The 23841-nt window shown below is 39.9% G+C and overlaps 1 protein-coding gene across 3 annotated transcripts in view; it reads right to left on the reverse strand.

Annotated features, from left to right (window-relative positions):
• Positions 1-447: 447 nt before the first annotated feature.
• MCUR1 (mitochondrial calcium uniporter regulator 1) overlaps positions 448-23841 on the reverse strand; it is a 28467-nt gene continuing 5073 nt past the window's right edge. For all 3 annotated transcript variants that reach the window (XM_077143688.1, XM_077143689.1, XM_077143690.1), the window contains exons 2-9: positions 15185-15304; positions 12273-12376; positions 11678-11779; positions 6161-6202; positions 5172-5243; positions 2563-2616; positions 1390-1504; positions 448-524 (exon numbers count right to left, since the gene is read on the reverse strand). In XM_077143688.1, coding sequence (XP_076999803.1) covers positions 469-524; positions 1390-1504; positions 2563-2616; positions 5172-5243; positions 6161-6202; positions 11678-11779; positions 12273-12376; positions 15185-15304 — 665 coding nt within the window. In that variant the 3' untranslated portion in view covers positions 448-468. The remainder of the gene's footprint in view (positions 525-1389; positions 1505-2562; positions 2617-5171; positions 5244-6160; positions 6203-11677; positions 11780-12272; positions 12377-15184; positions 15305-23841) is intronic.

Raw genomic sequence — 23841 nt, forward strand, 5'->3', positions numbered from 1 at the left:
GAAGTAAAAAAATTGGTTTGGGGACTTCACAGATGTTAAGGTTTTGCCCATTAGGTAAAGAGGATTTAGTGGCCTTGGTTTAGTTTCAATGATCCCTTAGCACTTATTAAACTGTTCTGCCATTTAAATAGAGACTCCAAATCCTCTATGTGACAAAAGGCTTAAAATAGTAGAAAATGATATAAGCTATTTACTACTGGGATGTACAACAGGTTAGACTAAGCTCACTGGTCTGGCAGAGTGGACTCTTCAGTGCTTGTGCCCAGCATTATTCAGCACAGAAAGTCAACCAAACAGAAAGATGAAAGGAGAGTTTAGGTTGTTACCTTGGCTGCAGGCCCATAATTTGCATACAAATAAATGGTATGTGTTAAAACAAAATCAGGGGCTAAAATTTGAAATGAGAAAAACCACATCCATCTGGTACTCTTAAGGAAAAACAGTAGCTATCTCTTTAAATAGACTTTATTAAATCCACAGACGATAAAATCCCAGAGCTACTGTTAGGCACGTAAATACAGACCCTGTAAAGATAAATGGAAAGTACTATTAGTTCCATTAACAGTTACCTGAGAGAACTCCTTTTATTAAGAAAACATATAAGACACTCATCCACCAAAAACAAAACAAGAAAATCAGACTGCTCACTGATGTGCCATTTGTGAAACACCTGCCCAGTAAAATAAAAACGAACTCCACATCCTGAAATCATCATTTCAAAGTACAGATGTACCTATTATTCAAGAAAACTTTTCAAAGAAATTTTAGAACCATAACAATTCTGTAGCCACAGAGTATATGTGCGTGTAACATAAAGGAAAGTTTTGCTAGAAAGAGCAAAAATTTACTCTATAGAAGTAGAGTTACTATTAAAAATAATATTTTAATGTTATCATTAAAATATTTGATTCATCCAAAATGTTCACTTTGACTTAAAATAATGGCTAAGTGATTTTTTAGGGGGGGTACATGAATTTTCATCCCCTCTTTTGGCTCAAAAATTGCAAAAGCAAAATAACCCCTTAAAAAAGGGTGTCACCAACTGAAGGTCATGGATCACAAACGCTAAAGCCTCCCCTTTTATCAGCTAAATATTCCCTGTCTTGAACATCACTAAGAACTCAAATAACTTGCATTCAATTACAATTATCTTATCAAATTTAAGATCCCATCAGTTACAAAATGCACCATTTTATTTACTACTAAGAAAAAAATGCCAATTAACGTATGCTCCTCCATTCACTGTAAGATTCCTTCCAATTTCACAGATGTTAAAAGCATGAAAAAAAAATGTGTGTGCTAGGATCAATGAAATGCTTTATCTGTCATTGACTTATTTTACAGGATATTTTCGGGTGGCTTTAAATAACTAGATGTAGAAGAGCTTACCTGCTAAATACTTAATGTTATCAAGTTTGTGAGATTCGAGCATGGTTTTGAGGCCGGCGACTTCCGTGTCTATCTTGCGGTCTGCCTGGGCAAGAGCTCGGTCCTGCTGGGCGTGCTTTGAAAACAGAGAGATTCACGCATCAGACCAGGCCTGAGATGCCCTCTTCTCTGTCAGTCCTGGAGCTCCTTCCCAGCAGGGCACAGGTAAAGGAGAACCTGATGTCAGACTACCGAGACTTAGGTTTCTAGTCTGGGGCCTCTTATCCTCAGATGCATTCACTGGCAGGGATCTGTACCCTCTCTAGGCCTCTCTTGCTTCCCCTCTTACAGGCTCTTGAGAGAACCAAATGTGATGGTCTATGAGAAAAAGATTTTATAAACCATAAACTGCTCGACAAAATAACATTACTGAGCCAGTCTGTTCTCACTGGCAATGCATCTGTCCCATACTTATGACTTCCCCTTAGTGAAACATGTATAGTAGACTCAACAATGGTTTAAAAAAATAAAGAAAGAATGGAGTCTCATATAACTGAAAGGTTGACGGTGCTGGCCTTGACACCATTTCTACTCACATATTTTTAAACTTTTCAAACAGTGAGTGTTTCATTATTGTGAGACTTGGCTATACCAAAAGTCAATTTGGGACTGTTCCCAAATATAAATCAGTTAAAGCAGGTACATATCTAACCCCAAAAAGGCAGTCAGCTTGGCTGAGGTGACAAAGTGGGTGTATAATGAATGCATTAATGCACAAAGACACTGGAAATGTTTTGCTAAAAATCCCACAGCAAGTAATCAGTTCCCTATGGCCACCTATTCAGGTACAAAATAAGGAAATGAGTGAAGGAGTAGAAAATTATTCCAGACACATTTATAATCACAATTTTGTCATAGAAGCTCTTGAAGGTTCTAGAGGTTCCAGGTAACACAGTAAAGAATGAGTATCATAATTTAAAAAAATAATAAAAAGTCTATATTCCTTATGTTCACATTCTTCAATGACTGAGAGTAAAACATTCTTAAGGTGATCAACTGTTTTTAAGTTAAGTACAAAAAAAATCCCGACATGAAAATCTGAGCGTATACTCTGACCACACATGTCAAACAACAGTAACCAGGTGTGGGATGAAGCAAAGATAAATAAGATGTCAAAGAAAACTCGTTGCTTACCAATGCCACTACTTCTGTCCTCATTTCAAGTAGCTTCCTTTCATTCAATGAATACTGAAACAAACACGGAACATGGGTCAGATGCTGATTTACTCCTTTTCTGGCGTCTTAAATACTCAGTGCTCAGTATTTCCGAGAATATGCAATACCAGGAAATAATCTCCGGGATAAAGTAGTCTACTTGTCTTTCTCTTTGTATATCTGAGTTGAGGTTTTTTATTTATACTCACTCTTTTGTCCCTTTTGTCGTTCTTCACTGCTCTCCCTGCCATGTTTTTCTTTCTCACCCCTGTGCTGTGAAGCTGCTAGGTCCCGCCCACTGTTACACTTGTGTTCCCTGCAATCGACTAGATGGGAGCTGAGTCACATACTTTGTGGCTGTGAAAGTGTTGAAAATGGCAGACAACAGTTCAATTGAGGAGCCTACCCCACCTAACCACAAACAAAGCAGGCTATACCTGAGGCTTAGATAAAAGATAGGAAACATATAGTTGGAGAAAAAAATAAGTTCAAGGAATATTATTCTGTGACAAGGACACTGGTTGAGACTGTAAAACATGATATAAATATAAAGATACAAGAAAGTACACTAAACCATCTCATGTTTGGTTTAATAATAATATTAAAAAAAAATAAACCAAACCTACTAGGATGTGGTTACAACCTACTGTTACTACAGGAATGGACTAGTTCCACGCAGAACTAAATCCATTTTGCCTCTGGCTATTAATGTCTGTGAAGAGATTCAGCCCTGTTTTGTTGACACTGCGATTAAATTCATACATATTTCCTTAGTGGTGTGCATTACGATTTAATTGGCAAAATGACAATATGTAATTTAAGTGAAGAATTTTAAGACCTAAACATTATTATAGGGGGAAAACATTAATCCTTTGGAATATCTTGAAACTTTCCAGCTTTAAAATGTTTCCTCAGGACCACCAAGGGCATAGAGGATAAAAGGAACATAACTTGGATGTAGGAAGGGAAGAAAAAAAAAAAAGAACAGCGCTCACCCCTACCTTGAAACACTAGAATTTCAGACAAGGAGAGTGCTATGGCTCAGATGACCAGCAGAGGGCAGGGTGGAGCTGGGTTTTCTGCACACCAGAAACTCCAGTCTTCATTATGCAATATGGACTGCACGGCAGAAAAGCCTAAATCCTGACAGCGTCATGATTTTAAAAACAACATCTACATGGCTCCATTCCCCCATACCTCAGCACAGTTTACAGGCCATTCTACCTTTGAAACTGGCTGCAAATATCACCAAAGTTAATTCAATTGCGATAGAAGCATAACTTTATTAGCCAAGGGAATGAGAGGGCCAAACAATTCATCTTCATCAATCCATGTGAAATGCATGGTAGCTGCATAATAATACACTACTGCACTGTTCTTCAGAGCCATCTAAGTTTAGGATGACCGAGAGCAACAACTCGACTAGGTTATAAAGCCACCGCAGGTCCCTTACCTCCCAATCTCCTGGATGTATTTCTTCCCAGTGTGGTTAGCTAAAGGCACAAAATCATCTTCCTAAATAAGATAAATTTGGAATTTTCCCCAAGTACCAAACCCATAAGAAAAAAGGTACCCAAAAGAGTTTCTTCTCTTCTACGGGCTGGCCATGAGTTTGTGGTCATTAATATGATTCGATGATTTAATCTTTGATTTGATTATTTAATCTATGATTTGATGATTTAATCTTCATGGTTGAAAAGTGCTTTAAGACTAGAAAGATGGGCAACACGGGTGTGATAATCATTTCAGATAACGAGGTGTGACAGCTACTGAAAACCAGAGGTACCCCAAAACACAGTCAAGTACTTGCTAGAGTTTCAACACTCGCTTCATTTATCACTATAGCACACTCGGGTTAAAAGCAAATTGTGAAAAGTGAGAAAATGAACCAATTGAGCACTTCGTTTTTACATGCATATCCAGGTGTGTATTAGGGAAAAGTGATTTATATGGTCTATTGCTCAGCGTGCCAAGAATAAAAAAAAAGTATGTCACTAACATCATCAAACACAAATAAAGCCTGAGCACATGAAGATAAACATTCTGAAGGGGTTAAAAATCACTAGAGACAACCAAACAAGTGCCTTCACAAAAAACATACAAATCCTCAATGCATCTAAAAGATTATATAGAAACATTTTTAAATCTGGTATTTCACTGTAGAGTGTATTATTATTTAAAGTGGATAATTTAATATGATTCAAGGTTGAGATCATAAATACCATTTCTGTCAAATTTGGGCCTGTAGAGATTCAAATCAGTATTGAATAGATCAAGGTTGAGTTTTATTTCTTCACTAATACCTAAGTGATGCACTAACCACTAATAATTCAGTATCTCTACATCAACCAAAAAAGATTCGAACTCAGTTTGACCAAAATTTTAATTTTAATGTTAATTTTGAAAGTATTAAATTTTGAAGTCTCAATCTAAAATAGAATTGATTTTTTAAAAAACCTGTCTCACAGTGAACACAGGTAAATATTTAACAGTACTTGTGAACGGTATATATACTCAGACTTGCCCAAGCATTCCATCCTGAGAATAAATTAACTAATTCATAAGCTATTTTCAATAGTAGAACATACCAATTCTTTTACTCTGCTCTTTTCTAGACTGAAGTCTAATTTGGTATCTGTTCGGACCTTGGTCACTTCATCCTAGGAGGAGGGCAGACAAGAAAGAAATACAAAATAAGAATCTGAAGTCTTCTGAGGCTGGGAAGCCTGGAACTGCTGCCTCCAGGCGCCCATCCCAAGGGAGCCAGTGAAGAGGCAGAGCCCAGGGACGCCCAGATGGACCTATGGACAAGAGGACTCTGATTAAGCCACGTGCTGACCAACCCTGCCTTAGGACTCCACTGCACACATCCACCAAATAACACCCTTTGCATTAAGCCAGCCTGGGGTGGGTTTTTTGTTTCTTTCAACCTTAAGATTCTCAACAGAGTCTCCTTGTGGGATTTATAGATTAAGCTGTTCCTTGGACAACTTTGGAAGGCAGAGATGGACTCAAAGAAGTAAAATATTAAACACTGATTTATATATCCGAATGTCTTCGGATACTCATCAAAACCTTTTCTTCATTAACATAAATGTTCTACTTAAAAAAATCAGCTAGCATGGTAAGCATTTTAAAATCACAGATAATTCTCTACAATCTCTTTTATGAGTCTCTGAAGATTCCACATGGATACTCTAGAAAAATTTTGATTTAAAAATCACTTAATTCAGGCGGTGCAACAGTGGCTCAGTGGCAGTATTCTCGCCTGTCATGCCAGAGACCCAGGTTCAATTCCCGAATCCTGCCCATGTAATAAAAAAAAACAAAAAACAAAAAACAAAAAAAACCTTAATTTCTCCTAGAACATAATTTTCTTAATGAATTTGGTTACGGATATCAATTTGATAATTTATTCACTGGCTGTGTTCTCTGCTAAATCTTCCAATGTGTACTTCTGATATATTACACAAATATTTAACATAGAATTAAGTTTGAAAGAACACATAAAGTATTTTTGACATGACACAAATTTATGTAGTTACAAACAAGCAAACAGTCAAGAAGAGGATCTTACCATTACTTGTTGTTTTATCTGATGTAGTTCAAGCTTTATTTTCTAAAAGTATTAAAAAGAAACAAGTAAAAGATAATTGTATATTGTTTAAAGGTTAGAAGAAAAACACAAAACTTGGTAATCAAAATGATTAAACGTATCTACGCACAAGTTTTTCCCTTGTTCAATGAGATCTTGATTACATTCAGGACACAATATTAACTGAATATTCTTTTAGCAGAAAATGATTACATGTCATGTTCAAATGGTACTGCAATACGTGTGTGTGTATCTTGAAGTCACAGTTTAAATTCATCTGGAAGGTTACATAATATTAGTAAAACAAGTAAGCAATTTGTTCTTAACACATGTATTTGCCTTCAAAGCCCTGCTTTCTTTTAATACCTCTTCCAACTGTTAACTAATTCTGTCTTTAAATAGTTGATTTCAAGAGCAACTTTGAGAATTACTTTACATTTTTGCTAGAAGGTTTTTTAATGAAGCTAAAATTAGCAAATAAATGATCTTCCCTTATGGAACTATTTTTTTTAAACAGGTGAAACTTCTTTTAAATGCAATTTTATTGACATATTCACATATATAATCATCCAATGTATACGATCAATGGTTCATAGCATCATCATATAGTTTCACATTCATCACCATAATCAATTTTAGAACATTTTCATTATTCCAAAAAATAAAAAAAGAACACCCAAAACATCCCATAACCCTTATCTGCCCCCATTATCTATATTTTTGTCTTTGTTTTATTACTCATCTGTCCCTACATTGGATAAAGGGAGTGTCAGTCACAAGGTTTTCACAATCACATGGTCACACTATAAAAGCTTATGCAATCATCTTTAAGAATCCAGGCTACAGGATTACAGTTCAACAATTTCAGTTATTTCCTTCTAGCTATTCTAATACACTAGAAACTAAAAAGGGATATCTATATACTGCATAAGAATAAACTCCAGAATGACCTCTCATCTCTGTTTGACCTTATGGAACTTTTAAATAGGACTGAAAACCAAAGCACTTATTTAAATGCTGATCCCCACTTCAAGAAGCTAAGGGGATATTTGCAGCAGCATTAATTACAACATAAAAACTGGAGGCAATTCAAATGTACCTCAACAGTAGAAGAGATTAATAAGCTGCAGCAGATTTATAAAAAAGAATACTCTAGACAGTGATATACCACTACATGAAATAGAATGTTGAATAAAAGAAGACCCACTGTGCGATTCCATTAGATGAGGCTCTCAGATAGCAAGTGGCAACATCAGCCAGGGTGGCGGTTACCTCTGAGGGAGGGGTCTGGAAGGGGCAAGGGGAGGACTTCCAGGGAGTGAACGGTGCTCTACTTCTTCACTTGGCAGAAATTCACTGAGATGTACACTTATTTGAGCCTTCTGTGTTTGCATTTACACAGACATAAGACATTGCATGTGGAGAGCCGCCTCCCGGGTCTGGCCTAGTGGACACGCTGCGGCCTGCTCTAGAGTTCCCCCCGCCCATCGAGTGAGTCAAGATGGCGCCCGCATCCTGTTTCCGCGTATGACGCACGCGCCCACCAACCCTATCTTCCAATCACCTCTGTATACGTGGCACTAACCTATTGGGTTTGGGCACAGTATATAAGAGGTTACCCGGACAGGGTGGGGGGAGACGACCCATAGGGAGCCGTACCTGACAGCCGCATAGAGGTTGTTCCCCCGCGGGGTATTCTGTCCCGCGCGGAATTTGTAACAGAGCTTGCAAGCTTAGCTCCAGTAAAGGTCTGTGCTCACAACTGCAGCGTGTCTCGAACCCGTGTCTGTCACTTGAGTCGGTTTGTCTGCGTCTGTCTCTCTCTCCCTCCTGTTCCCTCCGCCGGCCGGGGACCAGAAGCTGAGCGAGACGGCGCCGGACAAGTGGTGGCCCGTACGGGGAACCCTCCTCTCTCGACACCTCTTCTGCAAGGAGAGCCGTACTGTCTCTTCTTGAACTGAGAAGGACGTGCATCCTGAGCTCGCAGCGGACTTCCCGCGCCTGATCACCGCGAGAAGGTGAGTACTTCTTATTACGTGAGAGTTAAGGCCCGCGGGCTTTCAGGTAGCCCCGGGGACTCGGAAGAGCTCTCCGAGTGATTAAAGTACAGTGCCGACTGCAAACATGGGGCAGTCCGGAAGTTTACCTTTGTTAGCTCCCTTAAAGACCCTTTTAGCGGACGGCTCCTGTGAAAGTGAGCCGCCCACTTGTAAGCCGCCAGAGTCTGGCGCTAGTTCAGACGACTCTGACTCAGAGTCAGATGGTGACGAGGCCGAGAGTGCAGGCGCACCTCTGCTGATCGATTTGGGGGGGCTCCCGGTCTCGCCCCCGCTGCCCTCCGCCCCGCCCGCGCCTACCGCTGCGCCCCTAGAGACGCGGCGCCTTCCGGTGGATGGTAGGCAAGGGCTCCCTCGAGTGGCAGCATCAGGTAATTCCGTCTGCCCTCCATTGCGAGATCCGGAGCCCCCTGCAGGCTGGTCCGAAGGTAGTGAGTTATCTCAATTGATTGTTCACAGTCAGTTACAGATTGATCTCCTTGTTCTACTCTTTCCCCCCTGCATGCCATCCGGCGACACAACACCCGTCCAAATTCGCGCATCCCCTGGATCAGCAGGACTGGACCTCTGTGCCACCTCCAGACTCGTACTGACCCCCTCCATGGGTGTCCAGTTGATAGGGACCTCCTTTAAAGGGCCCTTACCAACGAAGACTGTTGGGCTCATAATAGGGAGGGCATCCACAGCCCTGAAAGGACTAACAGTCATACCAGGCGTTGTAGATTCAGATTTCACAGGTTACGCCCAAATTATGGTACAATCTCAGCAAGGTACTCTGGTCATTGCAAAAGGTGATAAGCTGGCACAGTTCTTGCTCTTACCCAGCTTACATACATTCTTTCCGAGTAGACCCAGACAGAGAAGAGATAAGGGATTTGGGTCTTCTGGAGAAGTTTTTGAGGGCCTCCATATGTCTCTGGAGTCTCGACCCATGCTGACTATTAAGGTACAAGGCAGATCCTTCCTGGGCCTGCTAGATACCGGGGCCGATCGATCAATTATAAGACAACAAGACTGGCCCTCCACCTGGCCGACGTGCAAGGCGGAGGACACCATTAGAGGAATAGGCCAGGTCTCAGCACCCATGCTGAGTGCCACTGCCCTCCACTGGGCAGATGAGGAAGGACATCAAGGTAGTTTTCAGCCTTATGTATTAGCCCTGCCCGTTTCCCTGTGGGGAAGAGACATTCTAACCCAGATGGACGTTACCTTGACCAGTGGCTGCTCTCCAACTTCTAAGCGCTTGTTAAAAGGAATGGGATATGTCCCCGGCAAAGGCTTAGGAGCCTCATTGCACGGGCGCGCAAGGCCTATACAAGCTGTCTCCAATTCTGACAGACGAGGCCTGGGTTTTTCCTAGGGGCCACTGAGGAGAGATTCCCACCCACACCTATAAAACTAAGGTGGAAAACTAAGACTCCAGTCTGGGTGCCTCAGTGGCCCTTATCACAGGAAAAACTCTCAGCATTACACACTCTAGTGTCAGATCAGCTAAAAAAGGGCCACATCATTCCCTCCACATCACCTTGGAACACCCCTATTTTTGTCATAAAGAAAAAATCAGGCAGATGGAGATTGTTACATGATTTAAGAGCCATTAATAATTGCATGGAGTCCTTAGGACCTGTTCAGATGGGGTTGCCCCTTCTCTCAGCTCTGCCAGAGCATTGGTCTATTTTCATCTTAGACATCAAAGACTTACTAAAGAAACAGAAAGGGGGAATAGGTCACGGCCTGTCCCCAAAGGCTCAACTGTCTATAGCCTTGTTTACGTACAATTTTTTAAATGAAAATTCACAGGGAATGACACCTGCCCTTCAACACACCACTCCGAGTCCTCCACATAGAGGTCTAGTCCGATGGAAGGATGTCCTGTCGGGACAGTGGCAAGGCCCTGACCCCGTGCTCAGCTGGGCCAGAGGCTCTGTTTGTGTTTTTCCCCAGGAGCCAGGACGTCAACCAGTGTGGGTTCCGGAAAGACTGGTGAGAACCGTGACATCGCCCGAGGAGGCCACGGAGCTGTTGCCCAAAAAACCAACAAGCCTTCAACCTGAACCATCAGATCAGGCCTCCAACTCTGCTGATGACGGCGGCGACTGACGAGATGGCAACGAAAACGCCGGTCACCCTTCGACTGTTTAGAAGGGGGGACCAGTTTTAATACCCCCCGCTCTCCCAACAGGTGGAATCAGACCTTAAAGTGCTTGGGAAGATCAAGTTAACCCCCGTTGCCTTCGACCTTTCCAAACTGGGCGAGACTGTACAAAGTCTGTGGAACCGAGTCACCTCTTGGTTCTCTTGGCCCAATTTGACTACTTGGATTCTCGTAGCGGTGGGACTATTAGTGGGATTAGTCACTGTTAAATGCTTGTTAGAACGCTTGTTCCAGACACAGCAGCAATTGCGTGTTACTACCATGTTGGCTATGTCACTCGCCCCTGGTGCTCCTGACAACGACCGCCCTGCTGCCCAGTCCCCCATTTCACCGTATGACCCATCCCGGCCACTCAGGGCGGGACGCTCGAAAGCAAGACCCGCTGCAAGGCCCATGGCTGTGTCCCGGGTATAAAAGGCGGCACCAGCAGTCATAATTTTGGTCGTAGGCTGATCTCTTAGGCGAAGTCGCAGTCCTGGCCAGACTAGACTCCAGCCATTGCACAGAGACACCTAGCGACACCCTCGACTCTGGTCGCCGCTCTCCGAACCCCCTCATAACCCAGTTGCGAGGCGAAGCACTGCAGGGAGAGTCACGTGGTTTCCAGCTCACGGGCTCTCTGGTCTCTATATGAGGTGGCATTCTGGTTGGTGCCTAGCAAGCCTAGTCCAGACTCCCCAAAGCACCAAAACATGTAGTGGGCCACTCAGGCCCACGGGAGCACACTCATCAATGGAGACACTGGGTCAAAATAAATAAAAAAAGGGGAGAATGTGGAGAGCCGCCTCCTGGGTCTGGCCTAGTGGACACGCTGCGGCCTGCTCTAGAGTTCCCCCCGCCCATCGAGTGAGTCAAGATGGCGCCCGCATCCTGTTTCCGCGTATGACGCACGCGCCCACCAACCCTATCTTCCAATCACCTCTGTATACGTGGCACTAACCTATTGGGTTTGGGCACAGTATATAAGAGGTTACCCGGACAGGGTGGGGGGAGACGACCCATAGGGAGCCGTACCTGACGGCCGCATAGAGGTTGTTCCCCCGCGGGGTATTCTGTCCCGCGCGGAATTTGTAACAGAGCTTGCAAGCTTAGCTCCAGTAAAGGTCTGTGCTCACAACTGCAGCGTGTCTCGAACCCGTGTCTGTCACTTGAGTCGGTTTGTCTGCGTCTGTCTCTCTCTCCCTCCTGTTCCCTCCGCCGGCCGGGGACCAGAAGCTGAGCGAGACGGCGCCGGACAATTGCATCTCAATGTCTTAATACGAAGTACGAATGGCTCTGTAGCATTACCTCATTTTCGGCTCTGAGGGCTGAAAATTCACTCTTCTCCAAAATAATCATATCCTTTTTCACGTTAGCAATCTGCGACATTATTTGCTGAAGAGTGATCTCCTAGGGAAAGAAAACAACATATAACCTAGTCTAGCCGAGGAATTCCATCTCCTACATTCTCTAACTAGTATCAACTTACTGAAGACACTAGAAGTACACGGGCAAGAAAAAGGAGGTTTGAAAAATCACTCTCTACTCCGAAAACACCCATCAGGTATCGTCACCAAGAGAATCAGTTACTAGAATGACACTAGGAGTCTGGTGGCTCAAGAACGGGCTGCTATAACTCTGGCCACATGACCGCTTATTAAAATAGGTTTGACTGACGAGTGAGCTGTTCAGGGATGATGATTCTATTATAGTTGATTTAACTGCTTTGAAAATATTTGTGTACACCACTGTAATCATTTGCCTCTCAAATATGGTAAAGATCACTATTTATTTTTCAACTGAATATGACCCCCAAAGATGACATTACAAATGATAGCCATATTTTTTACAAAACAATGTATCTGGCCTTCAGATTTCAAGCGTGCCGCCGGCCAACGCTGACCTGCTGTGTCTTGGTGACCATGTCCTTGTAGACGATGTCCAAGTTGGCTGCCATGACCTTGACCAAGGCAGACATGACGATTTCTGCTTGTTGACTGGTGAACCCTGTGCAAGCACAAAGAAGGACACTCAGAAAAAGCTTTGTCCTTCAGAGAAAAGGGGAAAATCTGAAGTAAGCTTATGAAGTCATGGGGACATGTAGAAACACAGCATGCTCTGGAGTCTCAGGCTACACCAAGTCCGTGACTCTGGACAAGTCTAAAACCTGCGAGTCTGTTTCCTCCTGTAAAATGAGGTGGCTGGGCTGCCAGATGATCTCTAATATGTACTTCTTAGCTGCTAAAAAATCATGCTTTCAAAAAATAACATCAAATGCTTGCAATGTGATGTTAAATGAAAAAAAAATCAAGATTCAAAGCTATAGATGTAATAATTGTTTTCGTAATTTAAGAAACATATAGAAATATTAAATTGGTTAATCTTTGGCTAGTAAGATTCTAGGCAATTTTTCTTCTCTTTTTAAAATTTTTTCTGTGGAATCTAAATTTTTCTAGTATGGACATGATTTCTTTTATTAGAAATGTATATGTTATTTTTAAAAATCATTTACTTTCATGGGAAATTATTTTACATTCAGCATAAGTGAGTCAAAATGATCAACTATATAAAGACAAATAGTATTTTAGCTTAGTTAACTTATTTACTATTAAAAAAATAAATCAGTTCTTTCATTTTTCTTCTACAATTCTCTTCAGTCTGGGGGACCTGACGAGAAAAAATGTATTCTTTGATATAAGTAATGTTGAACTGAATAACATAAAGATTTAACATGAATATTACTGTTTTTAATAATTTCAGATAGTGACTTATTTTATATTGGAAATTCTAATAAAATGCTTAAAAACCAAGTTCCTGGAAGACAATTCTTTCTATTAGTCATATCCATCTCGAAGAACCTCATCAGAGTCAACTGATTTTTGTAATTAATTACTAGTATATTTGTTTGAATAATATTGTAATTAAAATGATGTTCGGATGAGGTTAAGCTGGGACTGTAATGAAAACAAAATAAAAAAACAGATTTAAAGGAGAAGAAAAAGGCATCCAGAGACCTACTCCAATAACTACTCAAAATCCTTTGCTTTATTTCCCTGTGTGTCATCTACATCTAAAAAAATCATCCAGAAGGTAACCCACCAAAATGTTAACATGGTTTAACTCTGGGGTACGGGGACTGCAAGTAGCTTTTCTTGTTTTCCTTTTCTGTCTTCTAAATTCTTCTAAAACAAACGTGTATTTTGCAATTTTTGAAACTTTATTAAGAAGAGTTGAAAGCTAAACATAATTAAGCTTAGCATTTATGAGGAAAAGAAAAATTGAAGACAGAAGAAGAACTTACGCTGATTATAAGACAAACTCCAAAGCCTTGTAATTTATAACCACCTGGGGGAGGAGAAAAGGGATAAGAAAAAGCAGAAAAAAGCAGAATATAAAAAGCAAGATAACTACTGAGTTATCAGGTAGGAATTAATTTTATGTAGGAAGGGTTAGTCAGGTCACAGACACAGGAAGTTATGTTTATCAGGAGGCACAGCTCTGGAAAAAATGGGCGAGGGGAAGTTGTCCTTCCTCGCCTTATCCTAACCCAGCGGATTCAGACCCCACATCTGTCCAGTCCCGAGGCCAGGCTGAACAGACAGCTCACTTCACAACTCACACTTCCGTGGGGGCCCACAAGTCACTGGCTCTGAAAGAGGAAAATATGCACAGGACAAGGTATGAAATCAAGAAAAGTAGGAAGACTTCTGCTAATGAAGATAATTCTAGATGAACTTCTCCCCTTTCCATTAACCTTTCAAAATTCTGAGCTGAGAGAAGTTCTGGTGCAAAAGGCCTCCTGCTTCAAATTTGACAAGAAAAGCTGTAAAAATTATTACACAGCATTTCATAGGTTTTCCAAAGTGCATTCACGTACATTACTCTATTCATCAGTCAAAAGGGTCTCAGGAATTATATCCGTTCTGAAGACAAGGAAATGGAAAAGGAGAAGATGAAAGGGCTCCTTAAGTTTTGCAACTAAAAAACAGCAGAGTTTTGCTAGAACCCAGTGCTTCTTACTCTCCCACATAAGCACAGAATAATCCACTCCATCATTCTGTCTTGGACGTGTAAAGCACATCTAGAGAGGACAGCTTTTCAGATATGGATGTGTACAGCTCTATAAATAACTACACAATGAAGTAAAAATACTTTATTTCAATGGCATAATCTATGTTAATTTGAAATTCTGACTTTGAGAATATGTGTGTCATACTATGGAGAATTATAATTTGTGTATGTGTGCAAATAAGATGAAGTACGGGAACATTATGTATATACCAAGCGAACCATCAACGAATGTCATATATGCTAGACAATGTTTTATGCTAATGAACTCAACAGCAGTAAGGGAAAACATTAGCCTGATGATGAAAAAGAGAAAAAAAGAACACAAACTGAAATTATTGATAGTCACTGCTCAGCAACATTTTGACTTCACAAAATTTCTGAAAGCACACAAGATTCATAGTAATAAAACTACTGCCATCATGCTTCAAACACAGTTGCCATAGGAACCAAACCTGCATTCTGCTGACTTGTGCCTCAATTTTTATCTATGTTACTATACTTCCACAGTGATGTTATAAAAATATACTTTATTTGGACAAGGAGAGAATGTGTAAGAAAACTCAAAAGTACAATGGAATACATTTCAAACGAGAAATGAGGATTTGAATGTACTTTGGATGCTGAACAAAAGGCTACCTGTAGACCTAAAAGTCAAGGAGAAATGTGAGAAATGAGATGAAACCATAAAAGAAGTCGTAATCTATGCTTTTTTATGGCACTGAGTTAGCAATAATAGAGGATTACCATTTTCTTCAAGTAAACACACTAAAGCGTGGGTGTCAAAGTAGAGCCTTCTGCTCCCAGAAGCGGTGAAATCTCTTCTTTTATGCTCCAGCTGCAGGGACCCAGCTGAGAGGCTTAGCTCTAGGATGGAAAGGACAGAAACATTTAAAACAGACTTAATCGTTAAAAAAAAAAATTAACCCAGCACCATGAAAAACAAAGGCATCTATCAAAAGCCTATTTTTTTTAATGTGATATAACTCACATACCATAAAATTTGCCCATTTAAAGTGTACAATTCAATGATTTTTTAAACTCTATTTAGAACCGTACAACCACTACCACAATCAGTTTTAGAACATTTTGTCACCTCAAAAAGAAATCCCACACTTTTTAAGCACCAACCCCTAAATACTCCCATCCCTTCATTGTGTCCTAGCACTAGGGAACCACTAATCTACTTTCTATCTTGATGGATTTACCTATTCTGGACATTTCATATAACACTCTTAAAATGGCAATACTACTGCTATGCCAGTCTGAAACTGTTGTATACCCCAGAAAAGCCATGTTCTTTAATCCTGATTCAATATTGTTGGATTAGATCTTTTTGATTTAAGTTGTTTCCATGGAGATGTGACCCACCCAACTGCTAGTGGGACCCTCTGATTAGATGGTCTCCGTGGAGATATGTCTCCATCCATTTAAGGTGGGGTTGCTTACTGGAGTCCTTTAAGAGGGAACCATTTTGGAAAAAGCTTCAGAACTGATACAGCAGAAACATTCGGAAATGCAGAAAGAAAATGCCCCTGGGGAGCTGTTTGAAACCAGGAGTCAAAGGACCAGGGACACAAGCCATGTGCCTTCCCAGATCGGCCTTTCTTGAGTCAAGATATCTTACTTTGGATGCCTTAGTTGGATATTTTATGACCTTAAAACTGTAAACTTGTAACTTAATAAATTCCCTTTATAAAAGTCAACCCATTTCTGGGTATATTGCATTTCTGGCACCATTACAAACTGGTCAAAGCGATCTACATGTTCACTGCAATCCCTATCAAAATTCTAGCAGCTTTTTTTGCTGATATGTAAAAGCCGACTCTCAAATTCATATGGAATTGCAAGAGGCCTTAAATAGCCCAATCAATCTTGAAACAGAAGAACAAAGTTGGAGGTCTCACACTTCACAATCTCAAAATTTACTACAAAGCCACAGTAATTGAGACAGTGTGGTACTGGCAAGACAGACATACAGGCCAGTGGAATAGAACTGAGAGTCCAGAAATGAACCCTCACATCTATGGCCAACTGACTTTTGACAAGGGTACCAAAGTAATGAAATGGGGAAAGAGCAATCTCTTCAACAAATAGTTCTGGGAAAGCTGGACAGCCACATGCAAAAGAATGAAATTAGACCCCTACTCACAATACACAAAAATCAACTTCAAATGGATCAAGGACCTAAACATAAGAATTACAACCATAAAACTCTTAGAAGAAAATACATTCATGACATTAGATATGATACCCAAAGTACTAGCAACAAAAGAAAAAACAGATAAAGTGGACTTCATCAAAACATGAAATTTTTGTACCTCAAAGGACATCATAAGAAAATGAAAAGACAAACTACAGAACAGCAGAAAATAACTGCAAATCATGTATCTGATCAAGTATCTGATATCAAGAGCTTAATATCCAGAATATATAAATAACCACTACAACTGAACAACAAAAAGACAAACAACCCATTTAAAAAATGGGCAAAGGGTTTGAATAGACATTACTCCAAAGAGGATATACAAATGACCATTAAGCACATGAAAAGATACTCAACAATCATGAGCCATCAGGAAAGTGCAAAGCAAAACCACAATGAAATACCACCCCCACACCCACTAGGATGGCTATGATTAAAAAAATAAAATGCTGGCAAGGATGCACAGAAAGAGGAACACTGTACACTGTAGGTGGAAGTGAAAAATGGTGCAGCCACTGTGGAAAACAGTTTGGTGGTTTCTCAGAAAGTTAAGCATAGAATTATCTTATTGTTCTAGTTTGCTAGCTGCCAGAATGCAATATACCAGAAACGGAATGGCTTTTAAAAGGGGAATTTAATAAGGTGCTAGTTTACAGTTCTAAGGCCGAGCAAGTGTCCCAATTAAAACAAATCTATAGAAATGTCCAATCAAAGGCATCCAGGAAAAGATACCTTGGTTCAAGAAGGCCGATAAATTCAGGGTTTCTCTTTCAAGTGAGAAGGCACATGACGAACACAGTCAGGGTTTCTCTCTCATCTGGTAGGGCACATGGCAAGCACGGTGTCATCTGATAGCCTCTTCTCCTGGCTTCACGTTTCATGAAGCTCTCCAGGAGGCATGTTCCTTCTTCATCTCCAAAGATTGCTGGCTGATGGACTCTGCTTCTTGTGGCTATGTGATTCTGCTCTGCTCTCTCTGAATCTCTTTCATTCTCCAAAATGTTTCCTCTTTTACAGGACTCCAGAAACTTATCAAGATCCACCCAAACGGGTGGAGATGTGTCGTCACCTAATCTAGCCTATCAACCACTCTTGATTAAATCACATCTCCAGGGAGATGATCTGATTACAGTTTCAAACATACAGTTTTGAATAGGGATTATTCTGCCTTTATGAAATGGGATTTAGATTAAAACATGGCTTTTCTAGGGGACACACATCCTTCCAAACCAGCACACTTATGACCTGGCAATTTCATCTCTAGTTATAAACTGAAAAGAACTGAAAAGAGAGATTCTGAACAGATATTTGTACACCAGTATTCACAGTAGCATTATTCACAATAACTAAGAGATGGAAATAATGCAAGTGTTGTACTGATAGATGAATAGATAAACAAAATGTGGTATATACATAAAATGGAATATCATTCAGCAATAAAAAAGGAATGAAGTTCCTAAAACATGGAAGCGACAACATGGATGGACTATGAAAGCATTACATTGAGTGAAATAAGCCAGACATGGAAGGACAAATATATGATTCTACTTATATAAAATATCTAAAAAAGTAAATCAATACAGATTGAAAGTAGATTGGACAAAAGCAGGGTCCAGGGAGTGGTGGGGGGAAATGAGAAATTATAGCTTAACAGGTACAGAGTTTCTGTTCTGAGTTATGAAAAAGTTTTGGTAATGGATGGCACTGATGGTAGCACAACACTGACTATAAATGATTCTAGTGAAACGCACATTTAAAAATGGTTAAGTGGGTCATGGTGGCTCAGCAAGCAGAGTTCTTGCCTGTCATGCCAGAGACCTGGGTTTGGTTCCTGGTACCTGCCCACGTATTAAAAAAAAAAAAAAGGTTGAAGAGGGTGCAAGGGTGGTTTGGTTGTAGAATGCTTGCCTTCCATGTGGGAGATCCGGGTTCGATTCCTGGACCATGCACCCCCACCTGCACCCCCAAAAATGGTTGAGGAAACCAGCCACGAAATATCCATGCAGTGGCAGTCAGGCCAGTGCATGCCTGGCCAGACAACTGGGCATGATCACTGGCTCAGGTTGATACCAGAACCTAACTATCACAGACACTAATAGATTGAAAGTGAAAAGATGGAGAAAGATGTTCCATGCGAGCTGTAACCAAAAGAAAGTGGGAGTAGCTAAACTAATATCAAACAAAATAGATTTTTTAACATATTTTTTATTTAAGAAAACAAACAATACACTTAGAACAACCAAAAATGGATATCATAGTGAGCTTACCATAGGTATATATATATTTTTTTATTTTTTTTATTTTTACATGGGCAGGCACCGGGAATCAAACCCGGGTCCTCTGGCATGGCAGGCAAGCATTCTTACCTGCTGAGCCACTGTGGCACGCCCACCATAGGTATATTTAAATAAAGTATCCATATACTCATTGTAAAGCCTGTGTTTGTACAGTAAGTTTCATAAACCAATTTAAAATTAAGGCAACAAGGAAAAAATCTACATATTCAGATAGCAAAGTTCTTAAATTATAAGTATTAAAAACTAACTTAGATACCATTTGATCAGCTGTTAAAACTATGAATGTTCTCAAAATATCAAGTAGTTCTTACAAATATCTGCATTGCTATAATATGACCTATACTACTAAATATTTTCCTGATTTCAGGAAAATATAAAGATACAAATATTTTTACAATTAACATATGGAAATTCACCTAAAATGGATAGCTTAGTTAGCTCATCCATAGGCAAATTAAAAAAAAAATCTAAGTAATCATCGCAAAGCCTGTTTGTACAATATGTTTCATAAACCAATTTAAAATTAAAGCAAGGAAGGAAAAAAAACTATAAATACAAATATCAGAGTTACCTGAATTCTAAATATTAACAGTACATTAAATACCATTTGATTAACTATCAAAACTGGTTGCATTCTCAAAATAACAAGTAAAAAGTCATTACAAATATCAAATTTGCTATAGTAGTGAACTATGTTACTAAATACAGACAAAATAGATTTTAAATGTAAAGACATCATAGGAGACAAAGAAGAACACTACAGGGCGGGCCACGGTGGCTCAGCAGGCAGGAATGCTTGCCTGCGATGCCAGAGGACCTGGGTTCGATTCCCGGTGCCTGTCCATGTAAAAAAAAAAAAAAAGAAGAACACTACAGATTAATAAATGGGAGAATTCACCAAGAAGAAACAACAACCATAGATGTTTATGCTCACTATCAAGAAGCTCCAAATTACATAAGGCAAACATTGGCAAAACGAAAGGTATAGATGTTTCAACGATAATAGTGGGAGACGTCAATACAGCACTCTCCACTATAAACAGAAAAACTAGACAGAAGATCAGTGAGAATAGAGAGGACCTAAACAACGTGATGAATGAGATCTAATAGAACACAGGGATCGTTACACCCCAGAACACCAGGATATACATTCTTCTCTAGTACACATGGAATGCTTTCCAGGATAGATAACATACTTAGACACAAAATTTTTAAAAAGTCTTAATAAATTTAGTGAGATTGAAATTATTGAAAGCACTTTCTCTAACTAAAACTTCATGAAGCTGGAAATTAATAATCACTAAAGAACCCGAGTGTTTACAAATACATGGAGATTAAACAACACACTGTTAAATAATAACTGGTCCAAGAAGAAATTGCAGAGAAACTGGTAAATATCTGGAGACAAATGATAATGAGAAAACAATATATCAGAACTCATGGGATGTGGCAAAGGCAGGGCTGAGAGGGAAATTTATTGCCCTAAGTGCCTATATTAAAAAATAAGAATGAGCAAAAATTGACTACGTAACTGCTCGCCTATAGAATTTAGGGATAGAACAGCAAATTAACTGGAAAGTAAGTGAAAGAAGAGAAATAACAAAAATTAGAGCAGAAATAAACAATTTGGAAAAGGAAAAAAAAAACATTGAAAAAAGCAACAAAACCATAAGTTGGTTCTTTGAGAAAATCAGTAAAATTGATGGACCCCTACCAAGACTGGCAATGAAAAAGAGAAAGAGGACACAAACAGCCAAAATCAGAAATGAGAGGGGGGTTGTTACCATGAGTTGTGAAGAAATTTTAAAAATCAGAAGAGAACTCTGTGAAAAACTGTATGCCAACAAACTAGACAATGTAGATGAAATGCACGAATTCCTAGAAACACACGAACTGCCTATACTGACTTGAGAAGAAATAGAAGATCTCAACAAACTAATTATAAGTAAAGAGATTCAATCAGTTATCAAAAATCTTTCCACAAAGAGAAGCCCAAGCCATACAGCTCCTCAGGGGAATTTTATCAAACATTCCCAGAAGAACTAACACACCAATCCTTCCCAAACTCTTGCAAAAAATTGAAGAAAAGAAGTGCTCCCTAACTCATTTAATGAAGCTAACATCACTGTAATACCAAAACTGGAAAAAAATACTACAAAAAAGGAAAACTACAAACCAATCTCCCTAGTGAACATAGATGCAAAAATTCTCGACAAAATACTAACTAGCAAACTGAATCCAATGGCACATTAAAAGAATTATACATCACAACCAAGTAGGGTTTGTACCAGGAATGCAAGGGTGGTTCAACACACACACAAAATCAATCAATATAATACAGAACATTAACAAATTGAAAGGGAAAAATCGATTGATGCTGAATAAGCATTGGACAAAATTCAGCATCCTTTCTTGATAGAAACTTCAAAAAGCAGGAATAGAAGGAAACTTCCTCAATATGAAAAAAGGCATATATGAAAAAGCAACAGCCAGCATCATCCTTAATGGTGAGAGATTGGAAGCATTCCAGCTAACACTGGCAACAAGACAAGAGTGCCCATTGTAAAAAAAAAAAAAATTAATTAATTTTAAAAGGTTGAGCAGGAGGACTGTGGGAAGATGGCAGAGTAGGACGCTCCAGTCCCTTCACCAAAACAACTATTAAACTAGCAGGAACTGCCTTGAATAAACTCCTCTGGAACTGCACAGCCTAGTGGAACCCTGTGCAGCAGACAGGGAAGAGTGGGAGAAAGGGAGGGTCAACTCAATACATACCCACCTTCCCAGCAGCAGCTCCCACCCCCTAGCCCCCAGCCTTGTGGCAGCAGTGGGTACTGGAGCTTCAGCCCCTGGATAAGCTTGCTGGTAACAGCGTGGAACATAAAGACCTAGTCTTGCTAACCCAGGGGTGGGTGGTCTGATCACACATCTCTACCTTTGATTAGCTACTTCAGATCATGGAGGACCAGCTCTGAGCGTGGCCACTGTTTCCGATGCCCTTGGGCACAGATGGCAGAGGAATCTTAAAGACAGTAACCTTCCTTGAAACTATGACAAACAGTTAAAAGGCTGCATTAACTGTGCAAATGCTAAATCAAGAAAATGTAGTTTCAAAAGTCACAGAAGCAGCTCCTGGCAACCTTGCTGGCCCGCCCCCCACTCCCTCCACAATGCATGGTGGAGCCAGCTTGTGCTCTCATTATGGGCACCTGGCCCAGCTCGAGAGGGAGATGAATGGCCCCTGTGTGCATCCTGGGGTACCTGATGCCAGGGCCAATCTACTGGGGGTGTGTGTAATTAAAAATGCCAGTACTACTTTTTGTTTTGTAGCTCTACTACCTACTTCTTACGGTCCTGAAATGCAAATACCTGAAAAGTAATTATAAATCAGTAGTTTTTGACATACAACGTACAAAGATAAAACTTTTAACAACAACAAAAAGGTGGAGGTGATGAAGAGGTAGAGGAACATGTATGCGTATGCTATTAAAAATAAGCTGGTATCAAATCAGACATGATTTACAGATTTGGGATGTTAAATTTCAACCCCATGGTAACCACAAAGGAAAGACATAAGAAATAAATTCAGAAAGAAATGAGAAGGGGTTTAAATGGTACAATATAAAAAACAACAAATATATATGGAAATAGGCATTAACAGAAGAACTGAAGGCCAAAAAATATATGACTTATAAAAACAACATAGCAAAATGGTAAGAAAGTCCTGCATTTATCAGAAGTGATTTTAAGTGTAAATAGATTGAACTCTCCAGTCAAAAGGCAGAGAAGGGCCGAATGAATAAAAATCAGATGCAAAATACAGAAAAATAATAAATTCAAGATGTCTTTTTAAACTGAAAAAAAGAGAGGAACAATTGGGTTGCGAATGTTTAATTTTGTCAAGAAAGGACATCGAGAATAGTTGCTTACTGTTGCCCTAATACTAACACACCCCCACAAAATAAAGACAGCTATATGAGATTCTTTTTTTTTTTGGAAGAACTTGTTAAATTTCCTTTATTTCAGTAGACAGAAAAAGACTATTTTCAATGTCCTGGCTGAAAGGGCTCTTGTTGCCACGGAGCATAAGTCCAAGGAACTTCTGGCAGCACATCTGGATTAGGAGGGTAAGGGTACGCAGTTTGTTGTAAAGGTTGATAAGAAAGATACTGTGGAAAAACTGACTGCTGAAAATTATAAGAAATAGGTATCTGAGATTGAAAATATCCATTCACTGGCACAAAGTCATTTGCTATACATTTGTATAGCTATACAATTCTTGCTATACATTTGTCTTACTTTTCTAAATGTGCCATGGACTGGCCCCAGTCTGAGGTCAAATTTTGTAAAACAGTAGCAGGAGAGAGAAGAGTCATTTAGCAACTCAAGGGTTTCTTTAACAATTCTTCTGAATGACCAAAAAGACACTTCAGCTCATCAACTAACATGCCTAAGCCTTCACTCTAAAAACCCTAAAAAGAAAATCACAAGTACACAAACACATGAGATGGACTTGGTCCTACACACCTGATGTCTTCCTGTAGCTTACAAAGCTGGGTCCCAACCTACTGGCAACTTGGGAAGAGGACAGTGGGTGTGGTAACAGCCAGCAGGAAGATTGGTGCAAGAGATCTAATACTCCATATTGCACCAAGCACTCTGCAGACCAACAAAACACAAAATACAACTATTATATAGTTGGGGAGTGAAGAAAACATATGGAACTATTAACTTTTCCCAGCTGGGAAACCCCTGATACTCTCTCAAACACTAGGGACTCCCAAGTTAATAGGCCAAGTCCTTGATCTTGAGGCTTACTTTTATGAAATTTATTTCTGTAGTGCAGAAGCTAAGCCTACCTATAATTACACCTATGAGCTATGCCTAGAGAAGTACTTTTA

The sequence above is a fragment of the Tamandua tetradactyla genome, chromosome 25 (assembly GCF_023851605.1).
Source record: "Tamandua tetradactyla isolate mTamTet1 chromosome 25, mTamTet1.pri, whole genome shotgun sequence".
Classification (NCBI taxonomy): Eukaryota; Metazoa; Chordata; class Mammalia; order Pilosa; family Myrmecophagidae; genus Tamandua; species Tamandua tetradactyla.